The sequence below is a fragment of the Gallinula chloropus genome, assembly GCF_964237585.1.
Source record: "Gallinula chloropus genome assembly, chromosome: 2".
NCBI lineage: Eukaryota > Metazoa > Chordata > Aves > Gruiformes > Rallidae > Gallinula > Gallinula chloropus.
In genome coordinates this window covers 5294026-5309472 of record NC_140086.1, presented here as the reverse complement: position 1 = coordinate 5309472, position 15447 = coordinate 5294026, and the positions used below count along the sequence as shown (strand labels likewise).

Below are 15447 nucleotides of genomic sequence, written 5' to 3'. Positions count from 1 at the left end.
TAATGATATTATAACCATAGATCTGTGATTCCAAGGCAGAACTTGGACACTTGCTAAGACCATCCTCTTTCAGGGTGCTAAATCCTCCAGTTCCTATAAAGAAGGTCTCTCAAAGAGACCTCATTTCTCCTTCACAGGGCAAGTTCCTGGGCATATCTGATCCATGGGGTGCAGTCATAACTCTTAGAGAGTCACTAGAAGCCAATGAACGTTATTCCTCTACAGAGAGGCAATGCCACACCAGCATTCTCAGAATGCCACCCATATTACCAAGCACTTAAAGGAACACCTCCTCTTTGATTTGAAAGGCTACTTGTGTTAGCAAAAACGGCTGCGAGCTACAAAACCGGATTACAAACCGAATTCCTCTTTAAAATACCCATCTCCCCTTCAAAGGCAAACGTGCTGGGTCTGTTACTTACATGGCTTGAACCGCCTGCCTTAACATCTGAAAGAGCAATTGGATTTTTAAACACCTTTCAATCTCTTGCACCAATTAAGCCCATACTGAAAGTTGCAAAACCAGCACCGGCTTTGAAGCAGGTGCTGCAGCAGGCCCTGCTGGAGAACGACTCGTCATCTTCCTCACTGTGATCTTTCCAGTTTAAGTTGCCTCTTCACTAACAGGTTATTTTATTCAGCAGTACTTGAATATCCAAATGCCAAGAGCGACTGCCTAGAATCACAGGATCATAGAATGCTCTGGGTTGGAAGGGACCTCAACCCCCAGCCATGGGTAGGGACGCCCTCCACTAGACCAGGTTGTCCAAAGCCCCATCTAATCTGGCCTTGAACACTGCCAGGGATGGGGCTTCCAAACCTCTCTGGGCAACCTATTCCAGTGCCTCACCACCCCCACACTGAAGAACTTCTTCCTAATGTCTAACCTGACCCTGCCCTCTGTCAGCTTGAAGCCATTGCCCCTTGTCCTATCACTGCACTCCCTGGTGAACAGTCTCTCTCCCACTTTTCTGTAGGACCCCTTTAAGTATTGATATGCCACAATTAGGTCCCCCTGGAGCCTTCTCTTCTCCAGCCTGATCAATCCCAACTCTCACAGCCTGTCTTCACAGGAGAGGTGCTCCAGCCCCTTGATCATCTTTGTGGCCACCTCTGGACTCACTCCAACAGGTCTACATCTTTCCTGTATCAGGGACCCCCGAGCTGGACACAGTACTTACTCTAGGTGCAGTCTCACAAGAGCACAGTAAAGGGGCAGAATCACCTCCCTCGACCTGCTGGCCACGCTGTTCTTGATGCTGCCCAGGACACAGTTGGCCTTCTGAGCTACTATACACATGCTGTCAGCTGATACTGAGCTTGTCATTAATCATGACCCTCAAGTCCTTCTCCTCAGGGCTCCTCTCAGTCTGTTCTCTACCCAGCCTGTAGTTGTGCTTGGGATTGCACCGACCCACATGCAGAACGTTGCTTCTGGCCTTGTTGAACTTCATGCAGTTCGCATGGGTCCATCTCTCCAGCCTGTCAAGGTCCCTCTGGATGGCATCCCTTCCCTGCAGCGTGTCGTCCTCACCACACAGCTTGGTGTCATCAGCAAACCCGCTAAGGGTGTACTTGATCCCATTCACTGAGGTTGGAAAATACTCTTAAAACCTTCGAGTCCAACCATAAACCTACCACTGCCAAAACTTATTCAAAGCCCTGCTTGTTCATTACGTGCAGAAACAAGTGGGCCTGAAAAGCGTCGCTCTGTAGCACCACATGTACAGTAACCTCTGAGCTACCATTACAAACATAATGTCTACAGAATTCTCTAGTGCAAAGGAGGCAGAGTGATTAGCCAGGGGAAGCAAAAGTGTGTTTGTTCTTCCCAGTTGTATTTATACAAGTGAGGATGGAGCAAGAGAGACCAAAGAGCTCAGTGCAGAAAAGGAGCAAGTAAACTAAGGTGCTACTGATTTTGTTTTATGAAGAACCTATTAGAATACATAACCAACTAGGCAAATGATTATTTTTGGAAGAGGTGTACCAGGAAATACGTGCATCACATTACTAAGGCTAATGTTTGCTGTATCAAAACAAACTGCTGGCCAAAATAAGCTCCTGCAGACTAGAGTAGTGCGTTTTAATAAGGTGACTCCAAGCAAAACAGGAGGAAATCTAGTCAATAAAATAACAGTAAACCAGTAGACTGCTTCTTACAAGTCTGATATGCTCTTTGCACCCAGCAAATGGCTCAGTCTTACTGCTCCCTCTTGGTTAAGGACAAAGGATTCTTACTTTCATTTAAAGACAAAAGTAGAGGGAGAAGGAGTTAGAAGTTGGAACCATCTATTAAATAAAACACTAATTGCTTCTGGTGATTTACAGTAACCTAAACCAAAGCATCTGATGTATACTGAAGAAATCTGAAATTCAACTCCCATTTTATTGGGCTTTTTATTTATGTTTATTGATTCCCCTCTCCAAATGTAGAATTTGAGGGATAACATTATTACTGTGGTTAAAAATCCCAGGGGAAACCTGGTAAGCATCTTACTTGCACACAGTTAAAGACAGTGCCCACTGCAAGGAACATAAAATTTAAAGAAACAAGATAAAGAATATAAAAAAAAAGAAAGCAGAAACAGAAGCCTGCAGTAAGATGTGTGTGCTGAAACCTGGTTCTGTGACACACAGCTGAACATTTCCAAGAACATTTCTTGGCTCCCAGGTCAAGCTTTGGATTCCTGAAACCAACTTTGCCCTTCACTAGCTTGAAAAGGCCTTTATTTAGAGAAGAAAAAATAGGTATTTAAAAACTCTCCATATGCTTTAGAATATTGAAACACTTGGAAAGAGCACGTTTTAATTTCACTAGACCAGAAATATTCCACTGTATGCTAATAAATATTTCAAAAGGAAAGACAAGGTGCCTTTCATTCACAGGATCATTTTTAAATCTACAAAACTTCAGATAAATAACTGAATCTTTAGACCACCAAATCATGTTCCACACCAGTTTGGGCTATTGCTGGTTTCCCCCAAAAGCGATGGGGATCTTGTTGTGAAACTTTCCTTTAGAACTAAGGGTATTAACACTATGACTGCTTAATTTTCCTACCAATTATCTATGCCTCAGATTTTTGCTATTCAGCTTGAGCACTGGAAGAAGTTTAAATAAAGGGTAGAGATCTCACTGCAAACTAACAGCAGAGTTAATTCATGATTTAAACCATCAAAGGCATGAAGGATGTTACAGCTGTTAAGTTACAAAAGCTCGTCTTTATTTGAAGCCTTCAGCTCTAAGTCATTTAAATGTCACCAGTGAAAAGCTCTTATTCTGCAAACCAAGATAGCATCACCCACAGCTGGCTTTGAGCTGGATGCTGTCAGCTGTCAGCCTCTGCTGACCTGTAACTCTTGGGTTAACTGAACATCATGTACATCTGTTGCCTCCGTTGTTCCATACTGATGGATCAGCTACACATAACAACAGGAGTGACACTTCTTCACATCTATGTGGAGTTTGAGTTCATTTGTAACAAGTTGACTCCTTTGGGGACTCAGAAATTCTTAAAGCACCTCTCAAGGAAACCCCCTTATCACACAACTCCATCTCAACAACCCATCTGTGACTCAAATGCAATATACTAACACGCATGCCACACTCATGGCTTTTCAAATAAATTTGGGGCAAAAACCCCAAACCAAGAATAAAAAAAAGCATGTAAGTCTTCTATGTATCATTATTAAAAAGAAGGACCCTTGAGATGAGTAATAAATGCAATGGCTTGAATCATTCCAGCAGTATGTCAGTGTTTCCAGTGGTTTGTACTGTGGTATAAAAAACAAGCACCAAGCACAGTGATTTCATTGTGGAAAGATAGAAACCCTGACTACAAAGCAAGAATAATACCTAATTGGTTTGGGTTTGGTATTGGAAAGAAACAGAAGGCCCTTTTCTGGCTTTATTGTGTTGTTTATGGCATCAGGAGCCAGCTTTGCACCCTACAGTTTCCTTGATGTTCACTGGGATGAGCAGCTCATCTCTGGCACTGCTACTGCTGTTTCTTCTGCGATGCTGCAGCAAATCCCTCTCTCATTTGCCCATCATTCACCTTCATGTGATGCCCTAAATGCCAGAGTTGTGTGGTATTACAACTAACTTCCCTGCATCAATATCAAAGCAGTACTTGGTAAGAGTAGAGAAGCAGCAAGCCTGCACTGAGGCACAAGAGCACTTCAGGTACACCACATCAGGGAAAAGAAACCTAAATTTGCAAAGTCAAAGCAACAGCAATAAAGGATGGTGAAGTAAACATTTATTACTGCTTTTAATGGCAAAACTGTAGCAGGACTCCCAGGAAAACTGAAATGGTGACAACTTGAGGTGGCAAGGGAGCATTTTTTTTGTCCTGGAGATGAGTTGTGTCACTGATACAAAGCACAGTACCAAGCACTAAAGACATTTCAATAGCTAAAATAAGCCACACAGGTAAGAATCAAGAGAACATGTTGACCGTGCTCATCCACCCTATCATGCTTATTTATCTTATCTACTGTGCTTGCTCAATAGGTACTGAAGGAAGAAGAGCTGCTATTTGACTCTGAGAGGTAATAGTAGCTGATGAAGCTCTATTACACATCTGCAACTTGATACACATTTTAATTCCAGATCCTCTCCCCTATTTTCTTGCACAAGGTCTTTGAGCTTCCTATGCCAAGGGGTGAATCTCAAACATCTTAAAAAAAAAAGTTAAGGGTGGGGAAAGGAATCTGAAAAGTAGGAAACTAATCAAACATCTGCGTATCTTTCCTTCCTCTGGTACGAAATATGTGGGATATTTGACTATGTGCCACTAAGCACTCACATATATGTTAAAGTGGGGCTGTAGCCTCCCTAGAACTCAGGGGTGAACCCTTCACTGGGTCAGAGTGTTACTTCCTGAAATTTGGGGCCAAATACTAGAAAACTATAGAAACAGTATCATAATATTAATACAGTCTGCATTGAAAATCTCCTGAATAAATACTACGTACAAGGATTTTGAAATTTATTTTCTACTAAGACACTGAATCGATCCCTCAGGAGGATTTATTTTTACATTCTGTAATTCTCTCTCAAGTATAAAACCTTCAGAAACCCCCATGATAACTAACAGAAGTCTGAGAAGCCTGTAAGCTACAGAAACATGCATTACCTCACACGCTCATCCTTCAATTACTTTACGATTTTCAACAGCAAAAATCAAGCGCTTTTGATCTAAACAGCAGCTACAAAAAATATCTATTAAGTTTCTTCTTTTTGAAAAGTGATGATTAATATTTAATTGCCTGTTTTCACTTCTCAAAGCTGCCCCTTCATAATTAACACATAGTCAGGTAATTTAAGTTCTAGCCCATGATATTTGACTTCATCACAAAGCTAAGTGAAAACACCAACGAGCAGCTTTGCTTTGAAGTATTCTGGTGGTCTGGTACTTGCACGGATATGGCTGTTCTCACAAGAGACACTGCACAGGATAGCTGCAAAAAGTTTCTCTTCAGAAACCACACTACAAAGGCAGCACAGCTCCCGTCTCAGGCAAATCCACAGCTGTGTAGCAAGAAGTGAGCTGACAGCAAGAGAAAAATCCACCTAAACATCCGCTAGCTTTATAAATAAACTTCCAATGTGTGTTTTTTTTAATGAGTCTTACCTGACACAGAGACTGTGTGTGACCTTACTCCTTGCTTCTCATTGTTGGCCAGCCTGTAAAACAGAGGTTGGAATCGCTGAATGCTGTACATTCTTCACGGTCACATACACTGGGAATTCATCCCAACAGGGCACCTACTGTAATTAGCAGGGCCAATCCATTTTCCCGCAGCGACAGATTTTGGAGGGGGGAGAAAAGTCAGGAAGGAATCTACCATTTCAAACCAATCTGGGGGAGTAACGGCAGAGAGAATGCGTTCCGGCTTGAATTAGCATACTGAATCACAGCGACAGAGCAAATTTCTAGGCAAAACCCCAAAGCAAAGTTTTACAAACCTTTAAGAACAAGCTGTGCAGGTCTAAACTTCACCAATGTACAAAATTCAATGGTGCTCCTACTTTCTGTACTATTTATTGGAATTAAAATATGAACTGAGTTTTTGTTTGTAAGGTGACTTACCCTGTGCAATGATTTTAAGTTTACATTTTAAGTAAATAAAGAAAAACCAACTACATTTAAATTTTGTTAGCTATAAATATTCATTAGTAACAGAAATGCCAAGGAATTCTTCTGAATTTTTTTCATGGACATGCATAAACAGAATTGTAATGGTAAGACAGCAAAAGTACTGCACTTCATGCTTCCAGAAATCTGGAATTTCATCTGGCAAAGGCAAATCTTTCCAGATGCAAGATGGTGCTGGCTAGTAGCTTAATGTATTTGAGAACAGCCCATTCCTCCGCTGCTAGGCTAAGAGCATATGCAGTACTCTTATTCAAACGGATCCAAGCATACAAATTCAATTTTGGTAAACTATTAAAAAATGGGAAGAAGCTTTTTGTTCAACCCTTTTAAAAAAAAATCCCAGAAATGGTACCTTACAGGTGGTTGTAGAGAGCGATAAGGTCTCCCCTCAGCCTCTTTTTTTTAAGACTGAAAAGACCCAGTTCCCTCAGCTGTTCCTCATGGGACTTATGCTTCAAACCCTTCACCAGCTTTGTTGCCTTTCTCTGGACAATCTCCAGCATCTCAACGTCCTTCCTGTAGGGAGGAGCCCCAAACTGGACCCAGTACTCAAGGTGCGGCCTCACCAGAGGTGAGTATAATGGAACAATCAATTGTATTTCTCAGTTGTATCAGCCTGGAGAAGAGAAGGCTCCGGGGAGATCTTATAGTGGCCTTCCAGTGCCTGAAGGGGCTACAGGAAAGCTTGGGAGGGAACTTTTAGAAGGGCATGGAGTGATAGGAATGGTTTTAAACTAGAAATGGGCAGATTTAGGTTGGATATTGGGGAAAAAAATCTTCAATATGAGGGTGGTGAGGCACTAGAACAGGTTGCCCAGGAAGGAGGATGACTCCTCCCTGGACGTGTACAAGGCCAGGCTGGATGAGGCCTTGAGCACCCTGGTCTAGGGAGAGGTGTCCCTGCCAGCCCTAACCATTCTATGATTCTATTTGTTTAAGGAAAGCCAAATTTTCCTGTTTCACACGAGCGTACATTAAGTTTCCCAATTTTACTACTTCCAGCTTTGACTTTGACTTCCTTTTCCGTCTTGCATTTTAACTCTTTCGATGCCACAAGAAAGCTACTTGGCTAGCGAGGACTGCAGCAGGAAACCATTACTATCTAAACACCTGGTTTCTTGCAGATTCAGGAACAAACTATGTTCCATGCTCTACCCAACAGTTAAAAAAATAATGTGAATTAATTCTGGACCCCTTCCAGGAATCAAGGAAGAAAGAGAATGAGGTGGCTGGGTCAAAGTAGACACAGTCCCTGTGTCCGAAAGGAAAAAGGAAAAGATAAGGCAAAATAAACTGCCCAATTTCATTTACAATTATCTCTTGCTACTGCATACTGGACACTACCCGATAAGGTTCAAGGAAAGCAATCTGATGAGATGTGCCTTTAAACTGCATCCGAATGTGGCTGTGGAGAAAGTCAGGTTAAAAAAATAGGGCTTGGTTAAAGGACTGAAGTTAACAAGGCTGCAGTAAGAAACCGAGTATCAAAAGGAGAGACAACCATCATGACCTGTCAGATAGAATGGAGATCTAGCCACTGATACCAGTGGTGCAGGCAATCAGCAGGAAGAACTAAAAGGCTTACCTACTGCTGCATTAAGGCCTATCAACTCTTAACAGCGTTAAGGCCTACCAACTCGTAACAGCATTAAGGCCTTCCAACTCTTAACAGCGTAAGAAGAATTTTTAGTTCAAACAGAGATAAATCAGAAATCTTTTCTTATTTACCTTAAATCTTGAGCAGGAGAAAAGGCAGAGAGGCATCTCAGCAAACTTTATGTAAGAATTATTAGGCAGACAGCATGTCTCAGCATACCTTGGATATAGTATCACCATAAAACTAGCCAGAGGAAAAACTGCAACTCTATTTGCCTGAAACAGCTGAGCGTTTTCTACATATCTGTAATTATTATTGGAGAAGAATTTTTCTACATTATTAGATAAAAAAACTAGATTTAAAAGTATTTGCCATGTAAATGGTATTCTTAATTTCACTGAACCTAGAGATCCCAATTTAGGACTGGCCCCATTATGGAAATTTTGTTATCAAAAGGTGACATGACAATGTTATGACAGGAGACAAAAAACCCCACATTTTCTGTACTTCACATAAGCAGAAAAGGGAACAAATAGGAAAAATAGCATAGACTCCTGCATCACACCTGTAATTACATTTACTCACGGACTCAAAATAAATAGCCTGAATCCCAGTTAAGTCTTTTCCAAAGCATCCTTCTTTTGTTACTGCAAAACATGATTGATGCAGTATGAACTCTTCTTGCTCAGATTTTATTTCTGGTATCTTTACATTTTAATCCTGCCCCACAGTCCCGAAGGACAGCCTGCTATTTGTCCTAGAATCCAAAGGCAGCATGTATACAAAGTCCTGAAGCATCACTTAAACAAAACTATTTTTCAATTATATTTTTTTAAATAAATAAGAAAACATAAAACTTACTTTGGTATTGACGGTAAAGCTCTTTCCCCTTCTGTGTAAACAAGAAGAAAAGAGGATTAAATATATTTCAAATTTCCAAATAACCTCTCTCAATGTGCAATACATACATGCCCTAAACAACAATCCTCACAATCTCCCAAGGAAAACTATGTTGATTTGGAAGACCGTTCTATACATATATTAAGAGTAGTATATCAACACAACTTCTACTCAGTAATATGGCTCTTTTGGCAAACTCTTATCTGAGAGAACGCATACAGAATATAAAATATCTTCTTTATACTTAACAAATAACTCCAATAAATCACCTGCAGAAAGCATGACAGTATCTCATCTCTCTAGTAAGAAATGCTTTTCTTTTATCTCTAAGATGTGCTAAGTGCTAATATATAAATAAAACGACTGAAAACAAATAGACTTCCAAGGAAGACAACTGAAATAAATCTTTAAAGCATGGAACACATCATATTGATTTCATACTTGATTGTTATTACACAGTAATAATGTTTAGTAGCCAGAGATTAAGTTATCTTCCTGTAAACTATTTTCAAATCCTTGCCAGTGTTTGATGATGTTATTGTGTATAAAGGCTTGGAATGCATATAATCAGGTTAGGGTTTTTCTCCTATTGGATTTAATGAAACACTTGGTATCCATGTGGAGAGAGACAATGTGGAAGTTACTAATCATTAAGTGAAACACTGATGATTCACAGTAGATTGAAGTACACAGGAAAGGCGAGAAGGTAGGGTTTCACTCTCTAAATGACTGAGAAATGTGACCTGGGAGAAAATGGAATAGCCACACTTTAACAAAACGATGCACACTTCTTGTACAAAATCATCTGAATCCTAGGTTTTTATCCTGTTAAATTTTCCAAACTTTCCAGACATTGTGTAAGTAAACTACAGCGCCGCCTCCGAGTATTATGAGAGAAAGCAGAGAAATCCCAGGGCCCAGATCCCATACTCAACATGGTAGCTACAGTATTTTGTACAGTATTTGTTTGCTGTTTAAATAATGAACATCTTTTGGCTTACTGACCTATGCCTGTTCTTAAGCTTATCTGAAGCAATGATTATGTTATGAATCACACTAGAAGCATGGCCTGTTAAGCTCAGAGAGATCCACTTTCCATTTCCTACACCTTTGCTGTACTATCTCCACTCCGGTCTATTGATATTCCAAGCTAAATTTCTGCCTTGGGTTGGCTGACTGGCTTTTAGAGGACAAATCAGACCTTTTCATGTTACCTCCCTCCCCAAAATCCCATAGTTGTTATTTTTTTTTAAATTTTCTATACCTCTATGGTTTTGAGCAGTGATGTACTGTTATTTAAGTGGTGTACTGGGCTGTTTCCTCTCAGCATCATAATGGAAGTCTGCCTAATTTTAATCAAGCTTTCAGGGCTTTTTTGAGGGGGTAGAAAACCCCAGGCACACTCTACAGAGGTCTTACACAGCCTCAAAACTAGATTCCTCCTCAGGGAGGAGACTCCAGCCTTGGGCTTGAGCTGCACATGCTCCAAATCAAACCCAGGGCTACAAAACCAGATCTCTCCCAATGGGAATGAACAATAGAATAAAAAGAGACAGGCTTGACTGTACTCAAAAGAGCAAAGGGTCCATCTTAGGGGTAAGACAGCTGCACTTTGCAGTCTGATAAGGGGTTTTGAAAAGGGAAATGCAGGAAAGAAGGGAAACAAGGAGCTGTGATTTGGAAAATGACCTAGAGCAGCTTTGCAAAGGGACCAGAGCAAGCACCTGAAACTAGAGGATGAAGGAAGGACAGTAAGACCATACCGATTTTCTAAGATTAGGATATTAGATTCTATATAAGCAATATTTAGACATTAGGAAGAAATTCTTTACTACGAAGGTGATGAAGCACTGCCACAGGTTGTCTAGAGGGGTTGTGGAAGTTCCATACCTGGAAGCGTTCAAGGCCAGGTTGGATGGGGCTTTGGGCAACCTGATCTAGTGGATGGTGTCCCTGCCTATGGCAGGGGGGTTGGAACTAGATGATCTTTGAGGTCCCTTCCAACCCAAAGCATTCTATGATTCTGTACAAGAAGCATGAATTGGGAGATAAAGGTATTGTGCTATTAGGGTTGTGGATCCTTAAATGTACTGTGGATTGACAAATGTAAGATCAAAGGCATGGAGGTGACAGCCTGGCAAAGAAAAGACCAGTGGGTAGGTACTCAAAAAAAGGAGAGACTGTAATGGGCACTAAAGAATCATAAAATCGAAGTTGGAGAAAGAGACCAGTGATAGAACCTGAGGGAACAGTACGAAGCTGCAACGGCGAGGTTTAGGTTGGATATTAGGAAGAGGTTCTGTACTGAGAGGGTGGTCAGGCACTGGCACAGGCTCCCCGCTTGACTGAGGTCAAGAAGCATCTGGACATTGCCCTCAGTCCCATGCTCTGACTTGGCTGGTCCTGTGTGGAGCCAGGAGTTGGACTTGATGGTCCTTATGGGTCCCTTCCAACAAGAGATTCCATGATTCAATGATTGCCAAGAACACTCAGAAGAATTTCAAAATCAACCTGATAACTACATCAGTTGTCAGTCATTATCTGCAAAAGCACCCTGTGCTCTAGTTAAGTTACACTGCTAATTGGTTATTCCAACAGTGCTGCTACATTTGGCATTGAATTTAATATTTTATATGCTAATGCTGAATTATACATTTTACTAGTAAAACATTTGTTATTTTTAAAGGTTTAGGAAGTGATACAAGTGTACAAAACCTCTGTTAAAAGAACTTTATTAAATTGCAAAGTTAACTTCATTATGTATTTTTAAATCAAGAAAACAGATGCACAATTCATCAGCAGCTATTCAGAGTCATTGTCTTTGCTCTTTAATATTTAGGTCCACCACATATTAACTGCACACTATTCAAAATAATCTAAAGATGGAATTCTAATTTCCTTGAGGGCTTTTGTTTTGTGTGTGTGGAGCACACCAGTATTGTATCTAGGGACTTCAGAAACATCGCTGAATGGTTTTGTAACACTTGCAGGGCCACACTGCTTCATTGTTCAAAGTACTGACCTCAGGTGCAGATCAGATTGCTCTCTCCTACAAATAGACCTCAACCTCTTATGAAAGTGAGAAAAAAAACACAGGTGATAACTGCTAGTGTATGCTGAAGTCAATTCCTACCAATCAAAAGGGATCTAAGAGAAATAAAGACAGAATCTAACTTTCCAGTGCAGTATGAAATGTCCTTAACCACGAGGTTCCCATTCTGTTAGTGCCCAGTCACTTAACTGAAAATCTTCCCATTGGTGCGAAAACACGAAGCAAGAATCATAATGAAAACATCTCTTTCACAGCAACATAGAACCATGGAGAAGGGACCTTTAAAGGTCACCTAGTGCTGCAGTAAGCAGGGACATCTTCACTAGATCATGTTGCTCAGATCCCCATTAAGCCTGACCTTGAATATCTCCAGGGATGGGGCACCCACCACCTCTCTGGGCAACCCATTCCAGTGATCCACCACCCTCACGGTGAAGAACTTCCTAATGTCTAGTCTAAACCTACTTGGCTCTATAGTTTAAAACCACTGCCCCTGGTCCTATCGCTACATGCCCTTACTAACAGTCCCTCACCAGCTTTATTATAGGCACTTTTCAGGTATCAGAATGTTGCTACAAGATACCCCCAGAACCTTCTCTTCTCCAGGCTGAACCACCCCAACTCTCATCTTTGTAGAGAGGTGTTTCAACCCCCTGATCATCTTCATGGCCCACCTCTGGACCCGCTTCAAGAAGTCCATGTCCTTCTTGTGTTGAGGGCTCCAGAGCTGGATACGGTTATCTTGAATCCATCTGAACAGTAAATCCAACATGCACATTTTTGTGAGATAAGGACAATGTGACCAGAAGTGGTATTACATAGTTAGTTGAGGAGTAGTAATATGAAATAATTAACCAGTAGCATGAGACAAAAGTGCCAGTAATTAAGAATGGTTGGAAAATTATAAGGACAGATAGAAAAGCAGATACTCTAACCCAAGTCAAATGAATGCCTCTTTCTAGATTGGTTGGAAAAACAGGGAGAATGCATGGGTTCAAGGTAACTAAATCCCTGTAATTTCCAATCACCCTCCTTTTCACTGCCCTTTGCCAAATTCTATGATACACAAGTCATTTTGTTCTCAGCAGCAGAGCAACACTCTGCCGTGCACCGAACAGAACCGGACCCGTGTCCTCTTGGTTGACATTTTTATTGTATCCAGTTCTGGGCTCCTCAGTATAAAAAAGACAGGGATTTCCTAGAGAGAGTCCAGTGGAGGCTACAAAGATGATTAAAGGCCTGGAACATCTCCCCTACGAGGAAAGGCTGAGTGAGCTGGAGCTGTTGAGCCTTGAGAAAAGAAGACTGAGAGGGGATCTCATTAATGTTTATAAATATCTCAAGTGTGGGACACGGGGGGAAATGGCCAGCCTCTTCTCAGTGGTCCGTGGGGACAGGACAAGGGGCCTCAAATTGGGACACAGGAAATACTGCACCAATATGAGGAAGAACTATTCACAGTGAGGGTGACAGAGCCCTGGGACAGGCTGCCCAGGGGGGTTGTGGAGTCTCCTTCTCTGGAAATATTCAAGACCTGTCTGGATGCCAACCTGTGCGACCTGTCTTAGGGAACCTGTTTTGGCAGGGGGGTTGCACTCAACCTCTGGAGGACCCTTACAATTCCCATGATTCTGTGATTCTGTGACTGGGGTGGGAGAGGTAACACAAACTCAGCTCTGGGGAGAAGGAAGGAGCACACAGCACTGCTCCTAGATGGCACAATCTGATATATGCATTGACCAACTAGATGGATGACATTCCCCTTTGGGCTGCTGGATACACCTGTTAAGTGAAAGACCAGATATGGAGAGTGGAAACTGGTAAAGTAAACATATGTAAAAAAAAAAACCCAGCAAAAACCCCCATCCACATGGAACTACTGAAATGGCGTATCAAAGCTCATCTCATAGTCGCCTACACGCTCTCTGGGTACAAACTGCTCACTTCAAGCAGCATTTCCCAACTTGGTGCTCACCCATTTACAGCTTATATCCCAAACAAAATACGAAATGTTCATTAGGACCCTGGTAGGTCTGAAGTCAAAATTCATTACTAACAGCATCCCAGTAGAAGCATATGTTGTTTTTCACAAGTTGAAACCCACAACAATTCTGCCCAATTCTATATTCAATTTTAAAAATGGGATACACAAGATTTTAATGGGGTGTCTGTGCCCAGGCAGTGGGGCTGAGACACCCCATTAAAATCTTGTGTATCCCACCTCAGCTCTGTGAGGTGAGGCCTGGGCTGCCCCATGCCGGACACAGCCGGTCCCAGCCGGCTCCAATAGCCCCACCACAGGACACAGCTGAACCCCTCAGCTGAGCTGGGGGCACCAGGAGAAAACAGGTTTCATCAGGGCCCAAAGGCGGCACAGGCAGAGCAGGAGGAATCCCGCCAAGGAGGGAGCAGCAGTAGAGGGACCCCGAGGCCGCAGCAGGAGGAGGGGGCAGGAGGTGCTGCAGGCACGGAGCAGGGATCCCCTGCAGCCCTGCAGAGCCCCCGTTGGAGCAGAGACCCGCCCTGCAGCCCGGGGAGGGGTATTTCCTGCAGGAGCTGCTGCCCTGGAGAGCCCAGGCAGGAGCAGGGTGTCCCTGAAGGGCTGCAGCCTGGGGAAGGGCCCTCCCTGGAGTACGGAGATGGGGGAGGAGGAGCAGCAGCAGCAGCACCAGGGGGGCTGTCATGGACCCACTGCAACCCTCATCCCTAGCCCTGTGCCCCTCAGGGGGAGAGGAGTCTGGAGTGAGGGGGTGAAGGTAGGAATAGAGCAAGGGGGGGATGGGAAGTTGTTTGTCTAATTTTGTCTTTTTTTCGCTTTACCCAAATTATTTTAATCAGTAATAAATTAATTTTCTCCTATTCAAGCCTGTTTGCCCCATTAGTAAATGTTGTCCCTGCCTTTATCTCAACCCATACATTTTCTCATCCTGTCTTCTCTCACTGTCCTGCTGAGGAACAGGAGTGATCCAGCCTAAAGTCAGAACTGGAGAATACCAGAGTGTGCACCAATTGTGGGAATTCGGATGCTGGTGCCAGGATTTTTTTGTCATAAGGTGGTGATGGGACACGGTGAAGGTGCTGAATGTGTATTTTAATGATGATTATTCAAGTGTTTGTTGCAGAGACAAGGAGTGGAGGCTTGGAGGCAGCTGTGAGCAGCGCTGGGCAGCCCCTGGTCTGTGACCCGCAGCAACCACACCTGCAGCCCTGACACCGCCAAAACCCTTGTTACTTACAGCCAGTACCTTCCAGCACTTCTCTAACCCTTGGTTCCAGGACACAGACATGAGAAGAGCTCTCAGGTGTTTTGACTGATCACACTGTGAACTGCCCTCACCTGACTGAAATTACAGTGAAGTAAAATCAGGGAGGGGTCAAATCAGTCAAAGTGATAATGACAGCATAAGAACCAGAATACATGTTTCCATTCCATTAAGCTGAAAACAGCACTTACAGTTAATTTCCATTAAAGTGGAAAATACTTATTTGGAGAACTACATGGATTCTTTACTTCTGGTATCCTGAAACTCAAAATTCTGGGTTTTCATTTAGCTGTAATCCTTTGAGATCACAGAATTGTAGGGGTTAGAAGGGACCTCCAGAGATCATAGGGTCCAACCCCCAAATTCAAAGGGAATGCTTCAAGGGAAAGCTGAATTCTGGTATAGAGGGCTGACAATCAGATAACTATTTCAGTGACTCAGGTGGCTTTTTCCCCATCCCCCAGAAAC

At 42.5% G+C, this 15447-nt stretch overlaps 1 protein-coding gene across 26 annotated transcripts in view; it reads right to left on the bottom strand.

The window, feature by feature from the left end:
* The window catches only part of PTK2 (protein tyrosine kinase 2), a gene marked incomplete at its 5' end in the record, with an annotated part of 172637 nt that overhangs the window by 65976 nt on the left and 91214 nt on the right, over positions 1-15447 (bottom strand). For 25 of the 26 annotated variants that reach the window (XM_084260376.1, XM_084260372.1, XM_084260373.1 and 22 more), the window contains 2 exons: positions 5643-5695; positions 8626-8656. In XM_084260376.1, the coding sequence (XP_084116502.1) occupies positions 5643-5695; positions 8626-8656 (84 nt within the window). The remainder of the gene's footprint in view (positions 1-5642; positions 5696-8625; positions 8657-15447) is intronic. The other variant, XM_084260358.1, reaches the window with a different exon arrangement.